At 45.4% G+C, this 25,538-nt stretch overlaps 1 protein-coding gene across 1 annotated transcript in view; it reads right to left on the reverse strand.

Moving 5' to 3' along the window:
• The window catches only part of GPI (glucose-6-phosphate isomerase), a 43,014-nt gene that overhangs the window by 10,176 nt on the left and 7,300 nt on the right, over positions 1 to 25,538 (reverse strand). Inside the window, exons 2-8 of the mRNA XM_033943441.1 lie at positions 10,594 to 10,684; positions 10,333 to 10,401; positions 6,637 to 6,756; positions 3,854 to 3,937; positions 3,076 to 3,222; positions 2,199 to 2,270; positions 11 to 55 (exon numbers count right to left, since the gene is read on the reverse strand). Coding sequence (XP_033799332.1) covers positions 11 to 55; positions 2,199 to 2,270; positions 3,076 to 3,222; positions 3,854 to 3,937; positions 6,637 to 6,756; positions 10,333 to 10,401; positions 10,594 to 10,684 — 628 coding nt within the window. The remainder of the gene's footprint in view (positions 1 to 10; positions 56 to 2,198; positions 2,271 to 3,075; positions 3,223 to 3,853; positions 3,938 to 6,636; positions 6,757 to 10,332; positions 10,402 to 10,593; positions 10,685 to 25,538) is intronic.

Here is a 25,538-nt window from a genome sequence, read left to right on the forward strand (position 1 = left end):
GTATACTTACACCGTTGGTTGACAAGGCGACAAAATGCTTTGCCACAGCAGAAGCCTTCAAAGAAAAAAAAAAGAAAAGGACATAGTATAAAACCAAATCTATCAAAAAGCTACACAATGCACACACACTTATGTAGCCTACCCCAGATCTAAAAAAGACTTAACTGCAACATGTCTCCCACTTTACACCACCTTGTACACTATAGACTTTCAAGTGCCTTATCCTAGTCATTCTAGGGAGCTCCCTGCCAGTATTCCAACACATAAGTTACAGCAGGGATCTCAAAGTCCCCTCCTTGAGGGCCGCAATCCAGTTGGGTTTTCAGGATTTCCCCAATGAATATGCATTGAAAGCAGTGCATGCACATAGATCTCATGCATATTCATTGGGGAAATCCTGAAAACCCGACTGGATTATGGCCCTCAAGGAGGGACTTTGAGACCCCTGAGTTAGAGGGTCAAGATATACCAAATCATTTAACTAAAAAAAAGTAAAAGAAATAAAACCAATTTAATATGAGATTTATTGACCTATTTTGAGAAGTAACCTGGTTTTCAATGTAAGTTATATATTACACTTTAATGTATTTCCCTACCCAAGAGAGCTTACATTTAAGGGCTAGAGTTTCTAAAGTGTGTTACCACTATTTACACGTATTAGTAAAAATGATCTTATTGTTTAACGCAGGACCTAACGGTGTGTGTTAGCATGAGATAATGAAATAGCGGTTTCCAGTAAATCTGCCCTAAATTTGTACTGAAATGGACTTTCTTAAAGTCAGAAAGGACATTGGTAAGAGTGGAACTTAGTTTAACAAATTCCATGAGCCAGGAACCAGGGAAGCCATCCCCTTGTTTTACTAAGGTGCGCTAAGCGTTTCCGTGTACACTAACCGCTAACGCGTCCATCGATTAACATGCACGCATTAGCGTTTAGCGCATGTTAGAAAGCATAGCGCACCTCAGTAAAAGGAGCCCTATAAGTTATCTGAAACAGTATGCTATGACAATAGCAGAATGGGAATAGGCGGCCTTCAAATAGTACTGGATGACCAAGGAGAAGGGTGAGGGGGTGGTAGCAATGGGTCAATATTAGACAATAAAGTACATCACCCAAACTTATCAGATTAAATCTGTCACAGCTTAAGTGACAACATATAGCTTCAACCCTTCGTCCTGCATAAACTCAGTCCAAGTACAGAAGGAAGAGCCTTCCATCAACCTAAGGGAATTCCTTGCAAGGCAACCCATTCTCAAGTTACTGCTTTGCTGAAGAAGCGTTTGCCAATGCCCACCCATACACGAAGACTAAATGTGTGCAAGATGTTACTTTTAATATGTCAGTGAACTGAGCTAGTCAAAGCATCTCCACTTCTCTTGGATTTTTGATTATACAATTACAATGAGATCTCATATTACATATAATGGACCCAATGTTCTGAAAATGCTGAGCTCTTAAATTTACGCCCTATTTTCAGCCAAACTTAGGAGCATAGCTTCTGAAAAATTCATCTCAATTTAGCTTAAAAAAAAAAAAAGTTGTGCTTGTAAGTTTAAGCCTGCCATTTGCCTAGATTTAAGAGTCTAGCTCTGAAAATCCATCCTTGTTAAAATGTTTATTTTATTTTTATTTTTCCTCTAACTCTACTTTTCACTTCTCTATTACCCTCCAGGTACTTTAGTTAGATTGTGAGCCTTCGGGACAGTAAGGGAATTTTTCAAGTACCTTTCTTATTTCTAATCTTAATGTATATTTTCTGTAAACCGCTTAGAACCTAACGGATGTAGCGGTATATAAGAAATAAATTACATTACATTACATTACTGCCATCCACTTTTTATTCTCCTAAATTTAAGATTTCAGTGAAATTGAATAAATATTTATTCGGTCATAGCAAATTTTCTAAGAGGACAATTTATGAACATAATTCTCAAAGTTAAGAGTGTAAATCCTTTTGAAATGTTATACATGTTAATACATGTTATAGCCAAATAAGCAGTAGCTATTCACATATTTCTGCAGGACTGTTCCAGAATGCACATTGCCTTTCCCTATGACTGGCAAAATCAGACAATGAATCATAAGACACTTAGTACAGTGCTAAATACTTTTTTGAAATGTTTTGAACAAACCAAAGTCGGTTGTTCAGAAACAAGACGGACAATGTCTGAAGATAGAACACCCCATACGCACTTACATCTTTCGCAGAAGTCAGGAACCACTCTTTAGCCGTCTCTGCATTGGTGATAGTTTCCTGGGTGGTGAATGTCTGCACAGAAGGAAATGCCACAAAATCAGGCTAGAAATTAGATTTTTGCTCTGCAGTCTGAAAAACCAAACACTTCAGGTTCTTTGAAACAAATTTTTTTTTTTTCAGATCTTAAGACACCCTCATTCTCCTAGTGAAGTATATTAATCTAATAAAAAGATCACATTTATAAACACAGCTACAATGCTTATATCTTAAGAGACACACATACACGTATCAAGTTTCAAGTTTTATTATTTTTAATAAACCGACCATCAGCATGTATCTGACCGGTTTACAATGCCTCTGGTATGCTTAGTTTGCACATGCTTTAATCTTCCCATAGAAAGATTTTCTGGTAGCTATGTTGGCAGTTCACATCTAACCAGTTTTCATAGAAATTACATATAGAAAGTATTAAAAGCATCCCATAAGAGATGAGATTTTGCAAGCCTTGTGTGTGTTCCATAGTATGCTGGGGAAGAAGCAGAAACAGTTTTGAAAGGAGTAACTCTTAACTGTGTTTCAATTTAGCTTAATATCTATGCTGCTGCAACTGGAACAGCTTCTCCCAGAGACGTGAATGGAGCCCTTTTTTTTTTTTTTTTTTTTAAGCAGCGATTTCTCTGGAACACTTATCTGAGCTGGCCTATTCTGAACTCTCAATTTCACTGTTTCTTCTATACATAGGTCATCCCATACCATTAAAATTTGCAGGAAACTGTACAAAAAGGTGTTGAACATCTGGCAAAATAATTTCCAGCTTCCACTAGGTTAGCAAGAATAAAAAAAGCAAAACATTAATGCAGTAAACTGGACAAATTACCTTTGATGCAATGATGAAGAGTGTGGTCTCAGGGTTAAGCTCCGCCAGAGTTTTGGCAACATGAGTTCCGTCAATGTTAGAGACAAACCAAACGCGAGGCCCCCCTTTGGAGTAGGGTTTCAGAGCTTCAGTCACCATCAGTGGACCCTTGAATGAGAAAGCACATCTAAATTTCTAGTACAACATTTTTCTGCTTCTTAAGTTTAACGTATTCAGAGTTGGTGAATTGCTTCAATAAAACATCGACTAAAAAAAAGAAAAAAATAAAAAGGTTCTGGCACTGGCATCAAACAGTAATCCTTGTGCTTCCCTCTCCTTTTCCAAGTTCAATGTTATTCTCCTCCACCACCACCACCCCCCCACCCCAATATTTTAGGCTGTACACTGCTTGGACATTTACTTGATAAGTGTGGTGCAGTGGTTAGAGCTACAACCCCAGCACTCTGGGGTTGTGGGTTCAAATCCCGCAGTGCTCCTTGTGACCCTGGGCAGGTCACTTAATACCCCAGCGCCCCAGGTGCATTAGATAGAATGTGAGCCCATGAGGACAAATAGGGAAAAATGTTTTAAGTAGCTGAATTTGTAATCCGCATAGAATTGTAGGATATGCGAAATATAAACAAACCATTGGTTAACGGGAATGCTCAGGTACATGTTTGGTTTTAGGCAGAAACCAGGTAGGTTCCACATCGGTGAACCCTGTTGTGTGTTGTAAGGAGTGAAGCACAGGGAGAAAAAAAAAAAAAAAAAAAGGTTTAGACACATACTCCAAACTTACCAAGTCTGAGCCGCCAATCCCAATGTTGACCACATCAGTTATGGCTTTGCCAGTGTATCCTTTCCACTCACCACTGCGCACTCTCTGTCATGAGAACAGTACCAACATTAAGCAAACTTTAGGCAAGAGAAAGCTTTAACACAAAAATTCTCAAAAAAACCACACCCACAAAAAACAAAACCACCACTTGTTTATATCATCCCACCCAGCACTCCCAAGCTAGGCAGTTAAACGTGAAATCAAATTGAATACAGTACTCCCCCGATATTCGTGGGAGTTCCGTTCCAGGAACCCCCGCAAATCTTGAAAAAACCGTGAAATAATTAATTTATTAGATAACCCAGTGGCATTATCCTATGATACTGTGATATTTGGTATGGAAATGAGAGCAAAAAGTCAGATTTCTGGGAATAACAATAAATTACTACTTATGACTGGTGCTGCCATTCAGCAAATCACATTTAATTGGAAGGATTGGAGGAGATTAAATTACAACTTCTGGTGGAACTCTTTATGCCATGTCTATAAAATGGAAAGATTTATTGCATTACAGTGGGGTTATTTTAAGAAGTTTTAGGATGTGTGGAAACCATTAACGAAGTATTGTAAAGATTAATAAAAAATTGTTTCCCTTATATTTATCAATTTAAGGTGCAGGGAGGGGGGGATTTTATTATTACATGTTTTATATGATAATGGAATATATGGGAAGGAGGGTTGGGATAGGGAAGGGGATAAGAATTTATGAAATGTCAAATGATTGTTTGTAAGTGATGTATTTGTTTGTGAATGAATATATTTTAACACTTAATGTAATCTTGAAAATGAATAAAGAATATTAAAAAAAAAAACCCCGTGAAAACGGTTTTTCATGGGGGAGACTGAATAGGGCAGCAGAAGAGCAGCCGGAGCGCTGTGAGTGCAGGAAATCACTCGTGGTATGCTCTGGCTGCCTCTTCCTGCACTAAGTTGGGCCTTATCCAATCAGGAGCTGCATGTCAAAGCAGCTCCTGATTGGATAAGGCCCGACTTAGTGCAAGAAGAGGCGGTCGGAGCATACCGCGAGTGATTTCCTGCACTCACGGCACTCTGGCTGCTCTCCCGCTGCCCTCTGGTCGGAAAATACCGTGAATGACCAGGACCGCCAACCATGAACAACCGGGGGAACACTTTCTTTAAGCTTGTTGCACATTAAGAGTGGAACATTTTGAATGGAACATTTTGAAGGACTCTGTAAACCTTTTGTTGATCAATACTTCTGGGGTGCATATGAATATGAACACGTAAAGTTCTCCTATCACACAAGATCATGACTTATGCATTAAGGAGTATCTGAATAATGCAATTTTTGTTGCTCAGGGAACAGAAATTTCACTCATCCCAATGGATTAATCCATACCTAAAATCCATTCTTTCTAGCCCCACAATTAATCTTCATCTTCACATTACCACCCACGAGAGTCAACACTATTTACTTGCTCAGCCCTCTCTTCAACAGCCTCCTGTAGTCTGCATGGTACTCACTATTCAACCAATGAATGTGCCAAGCCTCAGTCTCATGTTCCAGCTGCTTCAGTGCATGCCAATGATCATTCTGGAGTCAGATTTTGGCTACACTCCCACAGCTAACAAACATGATGGCAGATAAGGCCAAATGGCCCGTCCAGTCTGTTCATTCACAGCATCCACCACCTCCTCTCCTAAGAGCATAACATAAGAATTGCCGCTGCTGGGTCAGACCAGCTGTCCATCGTGCCCAGCGGCACTCTGGTCAAAGACCAGTGCCCTGAGACTAGCCCTACCAGCGTACGTCCTTGTTCAGCAGGAACTTGTCTAACTGTCTTGAATCCCTGGAGGGAGTTTTCCCCTATGACAGACTCCAGAAGAGTGTTCCAGTTGTCTACCACTCTCTGGGTGAAGAAGATCCCACATGCCTGTCCCACACTTTCTTGAATTCAGACAGTGTCTCCACCACCTCCACTGGAAGACTATTCCCCATCTACCACCCTTTCGGTAAAAAAGTATTTAGATTACTCTTAAGTCTATCACCTCTTAACTTCATTCTATCCTTCTCACTCTTGAGACTCCTTTCAATTAAAACATCTCCATCACATCACCCCTCTCCCAAGTTAACTTCTTCCATCCCTGCAATCCCAATTCCTGTATAGCTCTAGTTTATATACATTTGGGTTTTGTTTGTTTTGTGGTTTGTTTTTTTAGAGTTAAGTCATGTTAAATTGTCAGATTTAAGTACCTTTCTTTGTTGGAAGACTAGGAAGGATTGGGAGTTTTTCATTCACCAAAACAAAATTTGTACTGTTGGACCTTTGTATGCTCAGAATATTTAAAAAAATATTAAAAAGTAAAAAAAAAAAATCAAAAAATGAGCCGACAGCTTGAGAATGTGAAGGAGCACAATAAGGGCAGCAGATGTCCAAGCTTCAAAAAAGTTGAATTGTACTTTACATGACGGCTCATTATGACAAATAAGTCAACTGTCTGAAAATAGCCTAGAATGACAAAGGCATTTCCACACACTTTAAGTGTTATCTGATTATGAAAGTGTAAAGTATGCTGTGTACAGCAGAGTAAAAATTCCAAACATTATCTAAGCTATGCTCAGTTTAATTTAAGCAAGCCACTACAATAAGGCTGTACAAAATGCTGACAGTAGAAAAGTAAAGAGCAGAAAGACCATCTGGCCAAATAAGCCACCTGCAATGGTTCCCCCAGGGACAGATTCCTCCCCCTCTCCCCCCCAAAAAATTGCATGCTAAACTTACTTGGGAAAAGTGCTTCATTTTATCCAGCACACAATTCACCTCTGGCATCACATCTTTGCCATCCAGCACAATTGGCTTGTTTGAACGGTTTCGGAGAGCTATGTGTAGGACAGCGCGATTCTGAAAAAGAAGCCACTGTACATTTCAGGAAAGACCGTCTCATCCTAGCCAGACAATTACATAAGGCAATGGTTTACATCATTCATTTTCCAATTTAAAAAATGGCCTAATTTAAGATGGGACTAGTCTACAGGGTTCAAATAAAGGAATTTCTCAGAAAGTGGAACACCCAAGAGCAAGAACGGGCTACTGGGCTTAGACCACTGGTCTGACCCAGTAAGGCTATTCTTATGTTCTTAAGATATAAACTACATCAAGCTTCAGAACGCCTTACAATATCAGAAGTATAAAGGAATTTACATCTTAAGATAGTCATAAGAACATAATAGCCGCTGCGGGTCAGACCAGTGGTCCATTGTGCCCAGCAGTCCTCTGACCAGTGCCCCGAGACTAGCCCTACCTGTGTACGTTCTGGTTCAGCAGGAGCTTGTCTAACTGTCTTGAAACCCTGGAGGGTGTTCTCCCCTATGACAGACTCCGGAAGAGTGTTGGGTTTTTAATAATGTCCTTTGGGTGTCAAAGTCGGTCCTCAAGGGCTGCAATCCAGCTGTATTGTCAGGATTTTCCCAATGCATGAGATTTATTTGCATCAGAGCATGTGAGCAATTGTTCATACATTCTAGGAACATCGCTCAAAGATTTTACATGGCTGCTCACAAAAATACTCAAATCTGGAAATTGTTGGTTTTCAGAACTTGTTGCTCATAAAAAAAAAAGTTTGCACATTCAAGAAAGATACTAAAACCCTACTCTTCAAATACATAAAACCTATTTAACATGACCAGTTCCTACCCAAACTCCACCTACCCACTCTATACCCTTAATATACTCTAATATGCTTCTAATTTCTCTACAAATTCTAATATACTTCTAATTACCCAACTTTTATCACCTTAAGATCGACAACTCTTTGGTAATTTTTATCCAGCTCTTATGCTATGTCACAATTCCTGTAAACTTTTATGTAATTCCTGAAAACTTTGATGTCATCCGCCTTGAACCGCAAGGTATTGGCGGAATAGAAATCAGTAGTGTAATGTAATATTCATGAACGCTTTAGTTGTACACATGCACCAATTTGTAGTAATTTGGCTTGTTCAGTTATCTCAATAGTGGAGGGAATATTGGTGAGGGGACAGGGGCTTTTTTGATCCTTGTTCCGTATGTGCGAGTTAAAAAATGACAGTTGTGTAGAATATTGTTTATACTTTGATCAAATGATTTCAATATAAAAAGCGACTATTCAAGACAATTTCTGGGGACAGGGACAAACTGTCCCAGTGTAATTCTCTGCCAGTCTTGCAACAGACATCCGTTCACTAAGAATTGCAACCAGCTTCAACAGCACTCGATCGATGCTGGGATCCACTGTGCAACAAGGTGTACAATAGCAAAATCCTGTTCCCAGTTTTGCCATCTCATTTACATCTCGCTTCTGCTTTTACTTTTAGCTGCAAGAATCAAATATAATTGAGCAAAATAGCAAAAATTGGTGAAATGACTTCCTTCATTAAAAAGTAAAAATGTTATTTTTGTATTTCTTTACAAGTAAAACTTTAGCTACTTGTTACTACAAAACACTGGGGAAAGGTTATCTCAAAGCCTTGTTTCTGCATCAGAATGTTTTAGTACGCCATGCCTGCCACTAAAAATGTAGCTCACTGTGGAACCATGTGGATTTCGGGGAGGGGGGACTGAAGGAACTATGTCTAGGACAGACCACTAGCTAACTTCCTACTCATGAAGGATAGGGAGCCAAAATCTTGTAGAAAAAAAAAGCATACAATCAACCAGACAGTGTAAGAGTGGAGCAAGATGACAAGGACATGCAGAAGTGTAAGAGACTCAACAGTGGCCGGGGACAGAAATAAGACTCTGAAACAGACTGCCTAGAAAGTAGATCTAAAGTATGACCAGTGCAGCAGCTTTAAATTACCATATATACACATGAATAGAAAAGATTTTTGGGTGAATAAAATTGGTCCAGAAATGGGGGTCTTTGTTCAGTTGAGTCTTTACCCTCAAATCCACTGCAAGCCTCTCCTGAGGCCTACCTTAAGCCCTGATGGTCCAATGGTGAGCCAGGGCAAGAGCGATCCTCCTATGCTACTGCCTCATGCAGTCTCAAACTAAACCAAACCTTAGTTTGTATACCGCATCATCTCCATAAAGATAGAGCTCGACACGGGTTATAGGTAATTCAATAATTGAGGGAAAGACATAAGAAATTAGAGGTTATGAAGAGGATAGCTAGCTTTACATTTTAAATAGATAGCTTTACGTTTTGGAGAAAAGCCAGGTTTTCAGATGCTTTCGGAATAATTGGAATGAGCCTAGGTTCCGCAGCGGGGCAGGGAGGTTGTTCCAAAGCTCAGTGAATTAGAAGAAAAGGGATTTCCCTAATTTACCTCTACTCACTACTCAAAATGGCCGACGCAAGTTCCCCCATTGCGTGCTATGTTTATTTACCACCTTTTCATGAAGGAGATTCATCCAAAGTTGTTACAATATATTGAATAGTAATCAATATATTTTCCCTATCTGTCCCTGAGGGCTCACAACTGTAGTACCTGGGGCAATGGAAGGATTAAGTGACTTGCCCAAAGACTGGAATTGAACTCGCAACCTCAGGATGCTGAGGCAGCAGTTCTAACCACTAGGCCACTCTCTCCTACAGTAACCTCGCAAGACTGATGCGATTTTGGTTTATACACAGGTCAACCTTTTTTCCCCCCTTTTTGGGGGATGAAAAAAAGGTTACCTTGGTTTATATTTGAGTATATACGGTATACAGCCACTGCAATTGGTTTATATTTGAGTATATACGGTATACAGCCAGTGCAACTGGAGAGAGGACTGTACAGCAGTAACACCCAGAGACCTCAAAATCTCCAAGTGCGATTGCTAGAAGCAGACAGCATACAATTACTGGTATACCCTACAAACACCAGCTCTCAACTCTTCAGGGTAGGCGTGCTCTCCATCCCACACCCAAGTGTTTAATTTACAGGTTAGTGGAGAAGCCGCCCAATGGTTGGTGCAATGAGCTAGCATCCTGGGGAACTGGGTTTGATTCACACTGCGACTTCTCATGACCCTTAACCTTCCATTGCCCCAAGTAGATTGTGATCCCACTAGGGACAGCAAGTGCCTGCATATGTAGTATAGGTAGACCGCTTTGATTGTACCCACAAAGGCAGTACATCAAATCCACGACCCTTTACTAGGACACTGAACGGAATATAGTCCGCAGGACTCGGCAACAGGATGCAACAGAACTAAAAGGGCAAGCCTGAATAATATGCACTGCTCTTCTAGCAGCCGTCAGCAAGCTGAAAAGTGTCCCGACACCAGCCTGGATTTGAGATCCTGACAAGTTACTTTTACTGCACTTGAACTCTGCAGGACAGAGTACGACTGAAGCGACAGCTCAGAAAAATCTTCAGTTTAGGAAGAACATCTGGGTTCCTCTCCGTACATATACAGATGAGGTTTGCTGCGTGTGTAATTTAATGATAGAAGGATTAGCTTGGAATAAAGCAACCTGTGAGGAATGCCTAAAAGAAACCACTTTACCTCTGTGAAGTTGATTTTTTCTCCAGTGAACATTCTCTCCCTGGCTTGTTCAACACCCCTTGACTTTGCCTGAGGAATAAAAAAAGAGGGGGGGGATTAGTGTACTCCATGAAATGACCCACTGGAAAGAGTACCTCCCTTACAGAAAGATTCAGCACCAGTAAGAAAATTCAGTTCCCTCCCAAACATTTTTTTAGCCATTCATAATACAAGAGAAGTGGCCCGTTCAATAGATTTGCAAGATTTTAAAACAAAAATTACCAGTTGTATCAATAGCTTCAAGACTTCCTCTGTAATAAGGTTCTTTGAATAATCAAAGCAAATGTCACCATCATCTGTCTTCAGAGTTAAGCTGTCAAAGAAAGGGGAGGATGGGAAAAAAAAGAAAGAAAGTTTGAGCAATTCATTCCTAGATCCAAGAAAGTGACTTAATGGACTACAACACAGCCCACTTATATTCAGATGCTCCACAGAAGAGCATGAACAGCTATATATATATTTTTTTTTAATATATTTTATTGAGCAAATCAAGAAAAAACACAGAACACAACGTAGAACAAAATCTTTTCCAGAGAAAGGAAAATGGTAAAACCAGAGGACATAATTTGAGGTTGAGGGGTGGTAGATTCAGGGGCAATGTTAGGAAATTCTACTATACGGAGAGGGTGGTGGATGCCTGGAATGCGCTCCCGAGAGAGGTGGTGGAGAGTAAAACTGACTGAGTTTAAAGAAGCGTGGGATGAACACAGAAGATTTAGAATCAGAAAATAATATTAAAGATTGAACTAGGCCAGTTACTGGGCAGACTTGTACGGTCTGTGTCTGTGTATGGCCGTTTGGAGGAGGATGGGCAGGGGAGGGCTTCAATGGCTGGGAGGGTGTAGATGGGCTGGAGTAAGTCTTAACAGAGATTTCGGCAGTTGGAACCCAAGCACAGTACCAGGTAAAGCTTTGGATTCTCGCCCAGAAATAGCTAAGAAGGAAAAAAAAAAAAAAAAAAATTTAAATTGAATCAGGTTGGGCAGACTGGATGGACCATTCGGGTCTTTATCTGCCGTCATCTACTATGTTACTATGTTACTATGTAAAAGGCAGCCGTGCCAAAAGAGCAATAATACACCACGGCAAACCCTAAGTACAAGGCATCAACTAAGAATACAACAGTCACACAGTGCCTTAAAGAATCAAGTGCTTAGAAAAGATTTTACAAATATCACCCCAAAGATACCCAACCTACCCACCCAGCCCCCCCCCCTCCCATGTGGATGGCACAACAAGAAGAAAGATGTCAGAAAACAACACAGGTATGTATGAGTGAGTGAGGAAACAAGCAACAAGCGCCAGAGAGCAGAATAGAATAGAAAGAAAGAGGTGCAGTCCCCCATATCCTATGAGTTAAGCAGCAAAGCCGTCCAATAAGCCTCCCAAATCTTCTGAAAACGATCCCAACTACGGGGAACCCTACCGGACAAAGCCCGGCGCTCCAGCAAGGCCAATTCAAAGAGTGAACGTTGCCATTGTACCACCGTTGGGATAGCCTGCTCCCGCCAGCACACTAAAATCACCCGTTTGGCCAATAAGAAAGAAGTCATTTCATAAAGAAAATAGCAAAACGTTACATCATTACAATTAGAAGAATCATTGAGAGGCACACTACACAATGGTCAAAGCTTCTATTAAGAGAAAGCAGCACAACTCTATATAGTACTTTAAAAAAAAATCCAGGGTCCAATATTCATCTGGCAGTGGTGACCCACTTTGCTCACCACCGACAGTTATTCAGATATCTAAAGCTTTAACTGGATATTCAAAGCCAAAGCATTTTTCAGCCAGTTAACACACGGCCGCTTACGTCAATGTCCAGCACTTGAGAAGCTATGAGCTAGTGTGTAAAAAAGGCCAGGCTTATGAAGTCCCATTTATGTGCTAAACCTGGCAGCTTAAGGGCTGAATATCAGCACTTAAGCCAAGGGCCAACTTCCCCCCCTGAAAACCCTCCTCCCCAGTACAGCCCCGCTTTGAGTTTCAGCGCTGAAATTTAGCAGCTAGCCCCAACCAAGCAATTTAGTCAGTCAGTGGATAACGAAATGGCTATGAATATTGGCCACCTAATTTAAGAATTACATTCTATGTTTTACATACTGTCATAAAAACTTAAGATTCTCAAAATGTAAGAGGCAAAAATCATGAAGTTAAGAGGGGGGAGGGGGGCAGAAGTTGTACAATTTCCCCTGCTCCCTTGTATCTGCCATACATAATCATTCCAAAACTAGCCCAACACCAGTTCAACTTAAGATGAGGCCATAGGCTAGGGAACTAGTGATAAAGGGCACCAAAATCTCAAGTTTGGCTTCACTCCCTGTTCTCCTCATCTTTGCAGGTGGGGGAAGGAGAGATGCTGAATAGAAATTCATGACTTTGGCACCCTTTATCACCAGCATTAGGAGGGAAAGGCTTGAGGAAGGGGACTGCCAAGAGTTCTCATCCCTGACAGGTCTGGGATGCAGGACATCTTAGCAAGAACCTATTCCTGAATTCAGTCCTACCACTATGCTACCAGGCTCGAGTCATTTCCATAAAAAGTAGTGTTCCTAGCTTTTTTTCCCTGCAGGCCAACATCTCCTTGTGTTTCTGTTTTAACTGTAAAAGTGGTTCTGTAGTCAGCCTTCCTGAGATGCACCTATTACCAATTTTGTTAATGTTTTAATTCCTATTTGCCTCTGCCTGAGGCTCCTAATTGGAGATTTCACAAGTGTACGCTTCACGGTTGTACTTTTATGTAAAATCTGCTTCATGTGAAAGTTTATAAGTTCGGCACAGAGCTGCTGTGATAAAATTGTGTACAGCAGCATATTAATGCACAAATTGACTCTCTCCCCTCCTTTATTTAAGCTGATCGCAGAAAGTCTATCATGAAAATTTCACACCTACTCTAATGCAGTGTTTTTCAACCGCTGTTCCGCGGCACACTAGTGTGCCGCGAGATGTTGCCTGGTGTGCCGTACGGTCAGGGCCGCCATCAGGGCAGTACCACCAGTCTAGGGAGAGGGGCAGTCCGCCCCACGTGGACGGGAGAGAGCTGGACGGGGGACCCGCAGAGTTCAATACATCTCGAGCCGCGAGGCTCGTCTTCTGTTCCTGCCTGCCCTGCAGCTAACATATAGCCGATCGCAAGCGTTCCCCGATGTCAGCGCTGACGTCGGAGGGAGGGCTTAAGCAAAGCCTGCCCTCCGACGTCAGCGCTGACATCGGAGAATACTTCCGTTCGGCTATTTGTGTGCGGCAGGGCAGACAGGAAGCAGAAGACAAGCCTCGCGGCTTGAGCTTCGTTTTGCTGAGAAAGTTGCAAAGATGGGCTGGGAGGCAAACACGGAACACAAAAGGGAGGAGGGAGTGCGTTTTGGACACAAGGCATGAACTTGGGAGAGAGGAAGGGAGGGAAAGAGATGCTGAGGTGGGGGAGGGAATGCGTTTTTGGACACAGAAGAAATGAACTTGGGAGAGAGGAAGGGAGGGAAAGAGATGCTGAGGTGGGGGAGGGAATGCGTTTTTGGACACAGAAGAAATGGACTTGGGAGAGAGGAAGGGAGGGAAAGAGATGCTGAGGTGGGGGAGGGAATGCGTTTTTGGACACAGAAGAAATGGACTTGGGAGAGAGGAAGGGAGGGAAAGAGATGCTGAGGTGGGGGAGGGAATGCGTTTTTGGACACAGAAGAAATGGACTTGGGAGAGAGGAAGGGAGGGAAAGAGATGCTGAGGTGGGGGAGGGAATGCGTTTTTGGACACAGAAGAAATGGACTTGGGAGAGAGGAAGGGAGGGAAAGAGATGCTGAGGTGGGGAGGGAATGAGTGTTTGGACACAGAAGGCATGGACTTTGGAGAGAGGAAGGGAGGGAAAGAGATGGTTGTGTACAAGGGGAATAGGAGAAAGGAGAATTTTTGGTCATAGGGAGGGAGTGAGGTACAGATAGTGGCATACCAGGGTGGGGGGGGGCGGCCTGCCCCACCCCGGGTTTACATCCCAAGGGGGTGCACAGCTGGCCACCCTCCAGTGTTGTCCCTAGGCCGGCAAACTGCGGCTCTTTAGCCACTTGAGTGCCACCGTTGGCGGTGGCAGCATTATAAAATACTTTCTTTGTGTTTATTTGATTCCTATTCAAGAGAATTACTTTATATATAGTCAATATAGGCACAGAGTTAAATTTTTTAACATTTTCTAATGGTGGTGTGCCTCGTGATTTTTTTCATGAAACAAGTGTGCCTTTGCCCAAAAAAGGTTGAAAAACACTGCTCTAATGAACCCAAAAAAGGCTGAATACCTTGAACACCACTGGCAAAAGGTGTATCAAGGTGCTATACTAAGCTCCTTCATCACTGTTCTTTACCAGGACTCTCCTCAAAGTTTAGGCGCAGCTTTGCCTTTCTGCCTCCTGAAGCTACAACCCTTCTGTCCCCCCTATTCCTCAATCTAGAGGAATATGGGAAACTTATTCATTTTACTCAGTACCTTCAACACTTCCTCGTCCACTACTTGAGTATTATATGACATGCAGCAAATGTTGAGGCTCAGAGTGCCAGGATTTCATGAGGACATACCCCAAGTTGACTGGAAAAAAAACAACAAAACTTTGAACAAGGTATGTCAACAGCACCATGCTCCAAACTACCAATGGTTTAGATCAGCTGTCAACATTTGGGAAACACCATCTTTCTCTACTCCACAAATTCTACACCAGCTCTCAGGGATACAGACAGTACTTGAGATGGCAGACCCTTTGCCAACAGTCTCATCTCCATCACCAGTTTCCCATCTACATACAAAGCACAGTTACTTACCGTAACAGGTGTTATCCAGGGACAGCAGGCATATATTCTCACATGTGGGTGACGTCATCTACGGAGCCCCGGCGCGGACAGCTTTTCAAGCAAACTTGATTGAAGTTTCAAGTTTGCACACTGCACCACGCATGTGCGTGCCTTCTCGCCCACTAGAGGGCGCATCCCACCTCGTGGTCCTCAGTTCCATAACTAGCAAGGAAGCCATCCCCGGGGAGGCGGGCGGGTTGTGAGAATATATGCCTGCTGTCCCTGGATAACACCTGTTACGGTAAGTAACTGTGCTTTATCCCAGGACAAGCAGGCATGATATTCTCACATGTGGGTGACCTCCAAGCTAACCAAAACAGGGCAGGTGGGAGGATGGCAATTTAGGAAAACAGATTTTGCAATACTGACTGGCCAAACCGGCCGTCACTCCTGGATAGAGTGTCCAGACAGTAATGAGAGGTGAATGTATGAACCGAAGACCAAGTGGCAGCCTTACATATTTCCTCCATCGGAGTGGATCGGAGAAAGGCTATCGAAGCTGCCATTGCTCGGACCTTGTGCCCCGTGACTCGACCCGGGGGAGGAAGGCCAGCCTGAGCGTAGCAAAAGGAAATGCAAGCGGCCAACCAGTTAGACAGAGTGCGCTTGGAAACTGGATGCCCTAATCGATTGGGATCGAAGGACAAAAACAATTGAGGAACCTTCCGATGAGACCTGGTGCGTTGAAGATAATATGCCAACGCCCTCTTACAGTCAAGCGTGTGAAGCGCCGTCTCGCCAGGATGGGAGTGGGGCTTCGGGAAGAACACAGGAAGGACAATGGACTGATTGAGGTGGAAGTCAGAAACAACTTTAGGTAAAAACTTAGGATGGGTGCGGAGAACCACCTTGTCGTGATGAAAGACAGTGAAAGGAGGGTCCGCAACCAAGGCTTGCAACTCCCCAATCCGCCTGGCGGAGGTGAGGGCAATCAGAAACACCGCCTTCCAAGTCAGAAATTTCAAGAGGGACTTGTTGAGTGGCTCAAAAGGGGGTTTCATCAGTTGAGCCAGAACTACATTCAAGTTCCACACGACAGACGGAGGCTTAAGAGGGGGGCAAACCCTGAGTAACCCTTTCATGAAGCGTGTCACCAAGGGATGGAGTGACAGAGGGCGTCCCTCCAGAGGTTGGTGGGAAGCAGAAATCGCACTGAGATGAACCCGCACCGAAGTGGTTTTCAAGCCGGAGCGCGACAATTGAAATAAATATTCTAAAACCGAGGATACCGGAACTGATACCGGATCCAGGTGAAAAGACGAACACCAGGTGGAAAACCTGGTCCATTTCTGCGCATAGCAAAGCCTCGTCGAGATCTTGCGGGAGGCTTCCAACACCTCCTTCACCGATTGAGACAGGTCCGGAGGAGTCAGGGAACAAGAAACCAGGCTGTCAGGTGCAATGACTGCAGATTGGGATGTAACATGGATCCTTGACTCTGAGACAGCAGAGAAGGAGAGACAGGCAGGGGAAGAGGCTCCCTGGCACTGAGCTGGAGCAGCAGGGAGAACCAGTGCTGACGCGGCCACCGAGGTGCTATGAGAATCATCGTGGCCGTGGACGATTTTAGGTGTACCAACGTTCGCATGATCAGAGGGAACGGAGGGAATGCATACAGGAACCTCCCTTCCCAGTCGAGTAGGAAGGCATCCGCTTCCAGACGGTCCTGCGAGTACATCCGAGAACAATATAGTGGTAGTTTGTGTGTCTCCGGAGAGGCAAACAGATCCACCTGTGGCGTTCCCCAGCGAGCGAAAACCTCGCGTAGAACTGCTGAGTGTAGAGTCCACTCGTGCGGTTGCAGAAGTCGACTGAGTTTGTCCGCCAGGCAATTCCGTTCTCCTTGGATGTAGACCGCCCGGAGGAAGATGTTCCGGGAGGCCGCCCACTCCCAGAGGCGAAGAGCTTCGGAGCAGAGGGGCCATGACCCCGTTCCCCCCTGCTTGTTCACATAATACATTGCCACCTGATTGTCCGTGCGGACGAGGACCACCTGGTCCTGCAATATGTGAACGAAGGCTCGAAGTGCTAGGAAGATGGCCCGCAGCTCTAGCACGTTGATATGACACTGACGGTCTTCTGCCGACCACAGGCCCTGCGTGCGAAGACCGTCGAGGTGGGCTCCCCACGCGTACTCCGAGGAGTCCGTGGTCAGGACCTTGCGAAAAGGCGGAGTGCGGAACAATAGCCCCATGGACAGATTTGAAGAGTCTGTCCACCAACGCAGCGATTTCCGCAAGGGCGGAGTCACCGAAATGAGGCGAGACACCGGGTCGCACTCCTGACGCCACTGGGACGCGAGGGTCCACTGAGGGATCCTCAGATGTAGCCTCGCAAACGGCGTGACATGTACCGTCGAGGCCATATGGCCCAGCAGCATCATCATGCGCTTGGCCGACACCCTCGACAGTTGAGAGACCTGGTGGCTCATCCGTACCAAGGCTTCCAACCGCTGGGTCGGCAGGTAGGAGCGTAGGCGCACCGTGTCCAGCACCGCACCTATGAATTGAAGAGACTGCGACGGCCTCAACTGAGACTTTGGAAAGTTTATCTCGAACCCGAGAGTTTGCAGGAAGGCAATAGACTGTCGGGTCGCTGAGATAACCCCCTCCCTGGTCGGGGCTTTGATGAGCCAATCGTCCAGGTAAGGGAACACGTGGAGTCCACGTGACCTGAGGGCTGCTGCAACCACCACCATGCACTTCGTGAATACTCGTGGGGACGCGGCCAGGCCGAAGGGCAGTACCCTGTACTGGAGGTGGAGGTCCCCCACCTGGAATCGTAAGAATCTTCGACAGGCGGGGTGCACCGGAACATGGGTGTATGCTTCCTTCAGGTCGAGGGAGCACATCCAGTCCCCTTCCTCCAAGAGGGGATACAGAACCGGGAGAGATAGCATTCGAAACTTCTCCAGGGCCAGGAATTTGTTGAGCTTCCTGAGGTCCAGTATGGGGCGCAGGTCCCCGGTCTTTTTTGGGACCAAAAAGTAGCGGGAGTAAAACCCTGTACCCCACTGGTCCTTGGGGACCGGCTCGACCGCCCGAAGCTTCAAGAGGGCTTTGGCTTCGGTTATAAGGGCCGGTAGCTGCGAACGGTTGCAGGGGACTAAACTTGGGGGACTGTCCGGCGGCGAGGACACAAAGTTGAGCGAGTAGCCCTCGGAGACGATCCGGAGCACCCAAGCGTCTGAGGTAATCCCGGTCCATGCCTCCCGGAAGGACCGAAGACGGCCCCCGATAGGAAGGGGTTCCTGTGAAAGTGCGGAGGGGAACCCGCCCCGTCCGCTCAGCCCGTCAAAAGGAAGGCGCTGGCTTAGAAGGGCCCTGCGCCGGGGCTTGGGTTTGTCCCCCTCTGCCTCGCTGAGACGGACGTCTCGGAGGCGGTCTCGAGAAAGCCGGGGTCGACTTCTGAGGGTATCGGCGCGGCGGAGGCCGAAAGGGTTTCTGCGGCGGGGGGCCTAGGTTTGGGGCGGACCAGGGATGCTAGAGAGCGCTCCTGTTCCGACAAGCGCTTGGTCGCCGCATCCAATGACTCGTCGAATAACTCAGATCCCACACAAGGCAAGTCTGCCAGGCGTTCCTGCAGGTTTGGGTCCATGTCGAGGGTGCGAAGCCAGGCCAAGCGGCGCATGGCCACCGCGAGGGCCGACACCCTCGAAACCAGCTCAAAGGCGTCGTACACTGCATGGAATAGGTACAACCGCAATTGAGACAGGTTGGACATAAACTTATCGAATCCTGCTCTTTGGGAGTCCGGTAACGAGTTTCGATATTGAGGAAGGTCCTTCACCATACCACGCAAATAGGAGGAAAAGGTGAAGGCGTAATTTAGAACCCTGGTGGCCATCAGGGAATTTGAATAGAGGTGACGGCCAAACTTGTCCAGGGTCCGCCCCTCCCTGCCTGGTGGAACCGCCGCAGAAACCCGTGAGGACTGTGATTTTTTAAGAGCAGACTCCACCAGAAGAGACTGGTGTGAGAGCTGCGCCTTATCGAACCCTTTAGGGGGAATCGTCCTATACTTCGATTCCATTTTTGAAGGCACAGACGTGACTGTAAGAGGGTTTGACAAGTTCTTCAGCCAGGTTTGCAGAAGGACACTGTTGAGAGGGAGTCTAGGCACCTCCCTAGGAAGAGTGGGGAGGTCCTGTTCCTCCAAAAATTCTTTGGAATACCGAGAGCCTACCATCAGGTCAATCCCCAGGGCTTGGGCCATGTTCTGAACGAAGGATGAAAATGAGGACGGCCTAGCCTGGGGAGAGGGGGTTCTCGACCGCCCCACCGAGGAGAGGGGGGAGGCCTCATGGGAATAATGAGGATCCCTAACCGATCCCGAATCCCAGGATCCCCTCTCGAGGGCCCTCGAGGGGGAAGGGGAAGTTATCCTCCTCGCAGAACCCTTGGGTGAGGACCCAGGGGTTCGTGGGACACTCTCCCGTTTCCTCGGCGAGGCGGCCCGGGAAGACTTCCCATGGGGTGAGCGGAGGAGCCTCGGGTTGTCGAGGCGCAACTCCGACACCTGCAGCGCCTCGCCCCCGAACGACGAGGAACGGTCGCGCCGAGGCGAGCCTCGGGGCCGCTTAGACTTCCTCGATCGACGCCCCGTCCGAGGTCGCGTCGAGGGCGAGGCGTGTCTGGAAGACCCGGAGGAAGAGGAGGAAAGGACGGCGCACTCTGCGCAACTTTTCTTTGGGCCTTACACTCCGCTCAGGGGGTTCCCCCGAGGTCGAGGTCCGGGGCGGGGCCGAGACCGAGGTGAACGGGGCCACAGTACCCGAGACCGAGGTCGCCGAGGCCGGGGCTCCCGAGGGAGCCGAGGGCGGGGCCTCCGAGACCGAAGGCGCCCAGGCCGAGGTCGAGGCCGCCGGAACCGCAGCACGCTGCAACACTTCCAGGGCTCCCGACAGCTCCGATGAGATCAGAGCTCGGAGGAGATCCTGGAAGGCCGGAATCCCCACGAAGGTGGGGAGTTCCGAGTCCGGGGCACACTCCCTGGAGGGCGACCTCGGTCTCGAGTATTCCCTCGGGGTGTGCGGAGTCGAGGTCCGATGCGGGGCCGGGGTCGACCCACCCGCCTTGGCCTGACTCGAGGATGGCTTCTTTGCTGAAGGGGATGGAACAGAGGACTTACCCGAAGCTTGCTTCACTGACGACGCCTTCGAGGAAGAGGGCCGAGGCGAGGCCGAGGCCCCCGAGGACGCCGAGGCCGAGGTCAAGGCCGGGGCCGAAGCCGAGGCCGACGTCGAGGCCTTAGGCGGTGCGTCGACGGCGAACAATTCGGCCATTCTTGCCTTACGGCGACAGAGGGCCCTGTTTTGGAAGGTAGCACAGCGATCACACGAGTCTGTCGGATGTTCGGGCCCAAGACAGACAATGCACCACCGGTGAGGGTCAGTGATGGAAAGCAACCTCTCACACCGGCTGCACTTTTTGAATCCCGTAACAGGACGGGACATCCACGAAGAAAAAGAAGAAGGCCGGGAACGTACCGACGTCCCGCGGCCACGGATTCCGGGAGCCCCCGGAGCCCGAGGAAAAACGAAAAATTTTTTTTTTTTTTTTTTTAAAAGGAACCGAAAAGAAAAACAGCACCGCGAACTAATTCGAAGGGAAAACAAACTAAACGCGGCAGCTAGAAGGCAAAAACACTGGAGCTCAGATCCACAGGGCTTTCTTGCTCCGCGGAAAAATTTGAACTGAGGACCACGAGGTGGGATGCGCCCTCTAGTGGGCGAGAAGGCACGCACATGCGTGGTGCAGTGTGCAAACTTGAAACTTCAATCAAGTTTGCTTGAAAAGCTGTCCGCGCCGGGGCTCCGTAGATGACGTCACCCACATGTGAGAATATCATGCCTGCTTGTCCTGGGATAAAAACCATGTCCAAGGGAACAGGAGCAGCAGAAACATCTGCCACCCCTGAGGATGGCCATCATATCCCTAACCTTCCATATTGCTTCTAGAAAGGACAGACACCTAATTCCTTAAGGCACCTGGCAGCAGCTGTCCACACTGTGTGGAACTTGTTGAGTCACTTTCTTCAGTGGCACCAAAATACTGTATAAGCACTAAAAATCAACACTTGCAGCTACTAGCCCACAGGGCACTCTGGATGAACCAGGACCTCCTCACTGTTGAGGAGCCACAGCACCAATTGATAATAAAAAACGCCTCAAACAACTGGTGTGCTCACCACCTCCTCCTCCACACTTGAGATTCATGATCCCCTTCCCCACTTGAGGATCACCATGCGTATTAACCTCCTGGAGCAACACCCTCAAAATGTTGCCCCTAGATCGGTGCTTCAATCCTTTCAATTTTGGGACACTTCCAAGATTGTTTGATACTCTATGCAAATTTTGCAGTCAACGTATTTCCTGTCTCTTACCACTTGACAAATACCAGGAAATGTACTTTATACTGAAATGGTGGATAGTATTAAAAAGACAGGCAATAGGAATACTGCTAAAAATATTTAGTTTTAAGAATGTACAGAGGCAAGTTTTAAAAGTTTTGGGGCAAATATGGATCTACAGAAGAAATTTTACTATAGAGCTTTCCATTTAAGAGCAACCAAGAGCATATGGTATCTTAGTATTCAGATCCCCAGGATGCGTTATGTGAATGACATTTCTCAACAAATTTGTACAGATATATAAATGGAAGAAGTTTATGGCTATCCTAGTGGAGGCATATTACCCACTATCAAAAATGCATGTGTTACCCAGTGTCTGTGCTCCTGAGTATTCAGAGCACTATAGATAAAGTTTATACAGAAGTGCGATCTTTACAAGGCTATTGATTTTGGAGGGTAATCTGTCCTTAATTTGCTCTGATACTACCAGGTTGCTCAACTGCACATGCTTTTAGATTGAGCAATTAATTTGGACAAAGGTGGAATGCAATTAGAACAGAACTTCCCACATTATTCTCATGTCTTGCCAATTTTCAAATTAAGTTTATTGGAAAAAAACCAAAACTTCTAATCCCTTTAACATTTATTTCAAGTGCAGGTTAAAATTAAGACTAAATATGGGGGTGGAGGGAGGGAAATTAGAATTTTATCTCTGGCCTCCATCTGATACGATTCTTGCTTCCAAGCTGGTCAACAGTCTGTGGGAGAAGATTGGCTTAACAAGATTTAGACAGCAGAAACAGAGTAGATGCTGGACACTTGGGGAGCCTAATTTTACAGTATCTTTGGCAGATAAAATAAGTCTAATGGTACTGTTCCCAAAATGGCTTTATGTTACAAGTTCTACCACTTAAACTGTTAGTAGAACTTGTAACAAGAGATGCCTAAATAGATTATCTAGGTTCTGCTAGGCAAAAATACCTCGAAACATGTATTGTTTCTTCATAGTTGGGCTCAGGGAAGCCTAGTCTTACCAAATTATGCATGTATATAATGCTGCTTGCTTGATAAGACACTTGAGATTGGATTTTCTCGTCTCCACCATATCCCTTCCGATCTAGAAGCCAATTATGCTCCCTACAATTTTATCATTGCTACATGCCTTACCTCAAAAGCATCCCTATAACTTAGGAAGATGTTACCCACCCCTTGAGGGAGATATGGAATATGCTAGTATAGCATATGGGAGGGAACTATAGGACTACTTGACTTACTCCCTTTCAGAGGTAATGTAGAGTTTATACCAAGACTAGAGAATTTGATTTTTCAGGCCTGGGAAAAGGCTGGACTGCTCCAGTTAGAACATCTTGCGACAGAGGAAGGGCTTTTCTTCTGAGGAACTTCAGCACCATATAGGGGTGCAATGGGAGCCAGATTTGTCTGCCAGGTGAATCTCATGCAGTCCTTGGATTGGAACCTTTTAACCCTATGAATAGGTGGCAATTAGATCTTTTAGTATATCTATATTTTAATTAAAATAAATATATATTCTTTAATGGATATAAAAGGCTTGATATAAAAGGCTTGTATAATGTTCTAAATGAATATGCATGATATCTATTAGCATATTCATTGGGGAAATCCTGAAAACCTGACTGGATTGCAGCCCTCTAGGAGGGACTTTGACACCCCTGATAAAACTGAAAGCTATGTTCCCTACTAGTGTTTCAGTTATGTTGGAAATACAATACTGAGAGAGGCGCTACTGGTGATCATATACGAAGATACAACCATTCTGATCTACTGCAATGTGTATCACAGGGTTTTAATATACCCTTTGGGTTAGATCAGGGGTGTCAAACCCCCTTCTGTTCCCCAAGCCTAACACCATAGTGGATCTAACCCAGGGATGTCAAAGTCCCTCCTCCAGGGCCTCAATCCAGTCAGGTTTTCAGGATTTCCCCAATGAATATGCATGAGATCTATTAGCATACAATGAAAGCAGTGCATGCAAAATAGATCTCATGCATATTCATTGGGGAAATCCTGAAAACCTGACTGGATTGAGGCCCTCGAGGAGGGACTTTGACACCCCTGGGTTAGATCCACTGTGGTGTTAGGCTTGGGGAACAGAAGGGGGTTTAAATATCAATCCAAATTAAAGAGAATTTGGTTGCAGTTAAGTGTGAAATTGCTGTGCATGGGAAAGACCACTGTCCACACTTGGATAGTGTGCATGCAGATTGTTAGCAAACTGGAAAAACTGACCCAAGCATCAAGGGCACTTTAAGGAACAGACCCACTTAAGATTTTTTTTGTGGTGGATGAACTTGGATGGAAGGATTGTACAATGGGGATCTGCTGAAGGAACAGTGGACTACTAGACTGTTGGATTGATTTTCTGGGTGGGGCAGTGGCACAGTAAGGGAGGGCGGTCCACCCCAGGTGCCAGAACCCATGCTCTCCTATCCTTCCCTGCCCCAACCCCATTACCATGCACCCCTTCACTTCCCTCTATGGGTGCAAGCAACAACCCCAACCTGCTGCTCACGCTAGCATCGGCTCTTCCTCCGACGCCACTTCCTAGGCGCGGGCCCAGAAGTGATATCGGATGTAAAGCCAATACTGGCACAAGCAACAGGTTGGGATGCCTGGAACATTAGAGGTACAGGGGGAAGAGGCATGTGCAGCAGGAGAGAGGTGGCACCTCTCACCCTCACTATGCCACTGGACGGGGCAGTTGGCTAGGTTTTGGAAACTTATTCTGGGAACACAAATTTTGTATGGGGCTATATGAATGGAATTTGAGATGACAAGACATTGTGAGTTCATATTATAGTTTCAATAAAGGTTTAGAGAAAATAACAATTCTATGAGGGTTGGCACCTTTACCTTGCCAGCCTGCACTACAAACCTCTAGCACCGTTAAGTATAAAGGTACCCTTAGTTCTAGGGTCACTCACCTTCTGACCAATCTAATACCCAGCTGGCCTCATGCAATTTCTTGTTTTTAATACATTTGAGCTGCTTTAGCTACTTTGCAGTCTTACCAAAACTTAGCCTGCTTGTATCAGGCTTAATATAGAGACTGACTGTTTTGAAGAGACATCTTTATGTCATGAAGTATGGGTGCTGAGCACTTTGTCGTATCTATATATGTTGATGAAATTTATAGATGTCCGTTTTGTAATATTTTATTGTGAATGTGATATTGTAACCCACCTTGTTAAAGGGGGGCTATAACCAAATAAAACCATAACACATTTTTGTTAATTGCTTTATATTTTTCAGTATTTTTTTTGTTGAACTGGAAAAGTTACAAAAAAAATCCTTTTACAAAGGTGCGCTAAGCATTTTAGCGCGTGCTAACCACGCGCTAAGTGTTAACATGTGTATGTTAGTCTATGGACACGTTAGCGTTTAGCGCATGTGTAGATTTAGCGCACCTTTGTAAAAGAGCGGGTTAGCCTGTTTTGGTATGTTATAAATAAAATGGTAGTGTTATACATGGCCTTTCCTCATTTGGCTTTTCTTTAAAAAGAAAAAATACCCTTTTAGCTTTAACAACTTCTTTCACAGTGCCATTAGAAATGGAACATAGAAACATAGAAATGACGGCAGGAAAGGGCCACTGGCCCAACAAGTCTGCCCACTCTAAGGACCCTCCCCCCTAAGCACTTCCACAGAGTGAACCCACATGCTTATCCCATTTTTTTCTTAAAATCGAGCATGTTGCTTGCCTTAATTACCTGAAGTGGAAGATCATTCCAACAATCAACCACCCTTTTAGTGAAGAAATACTTCCTAGTGTTGCTATGAAATCTCCCACCCCTGAGTTTCAACAGATGCCCTCTTGTTGCCGTAGGTCCTGTAAGGAAAAAGATATCTTCTACCTCAATACAGCCAGTTACATATTTGAACGTCTATCATGTCTCCCCTCTCAGCGTTCCTCGAGAGAGTATAGCTGCAACTTACCTAGACGTCCCTCA

The sequence above is a fragment of the Geotrypetes seraphini genome, chromosome 4 (genome assembly GCF_902459505.1).
Source record: "Geotrypetes seraphini chromosome 4, aGeoSer1.1, whole genome shotgun sequence".
Classification (NCBI taxonomy): domain Eukaryota; kingdom Metazoa; phylum Chordata; class Amphibia; order Gymnophiona; family Dermophiidae; genus Geotrypetes; species Geotrypetes seraphini.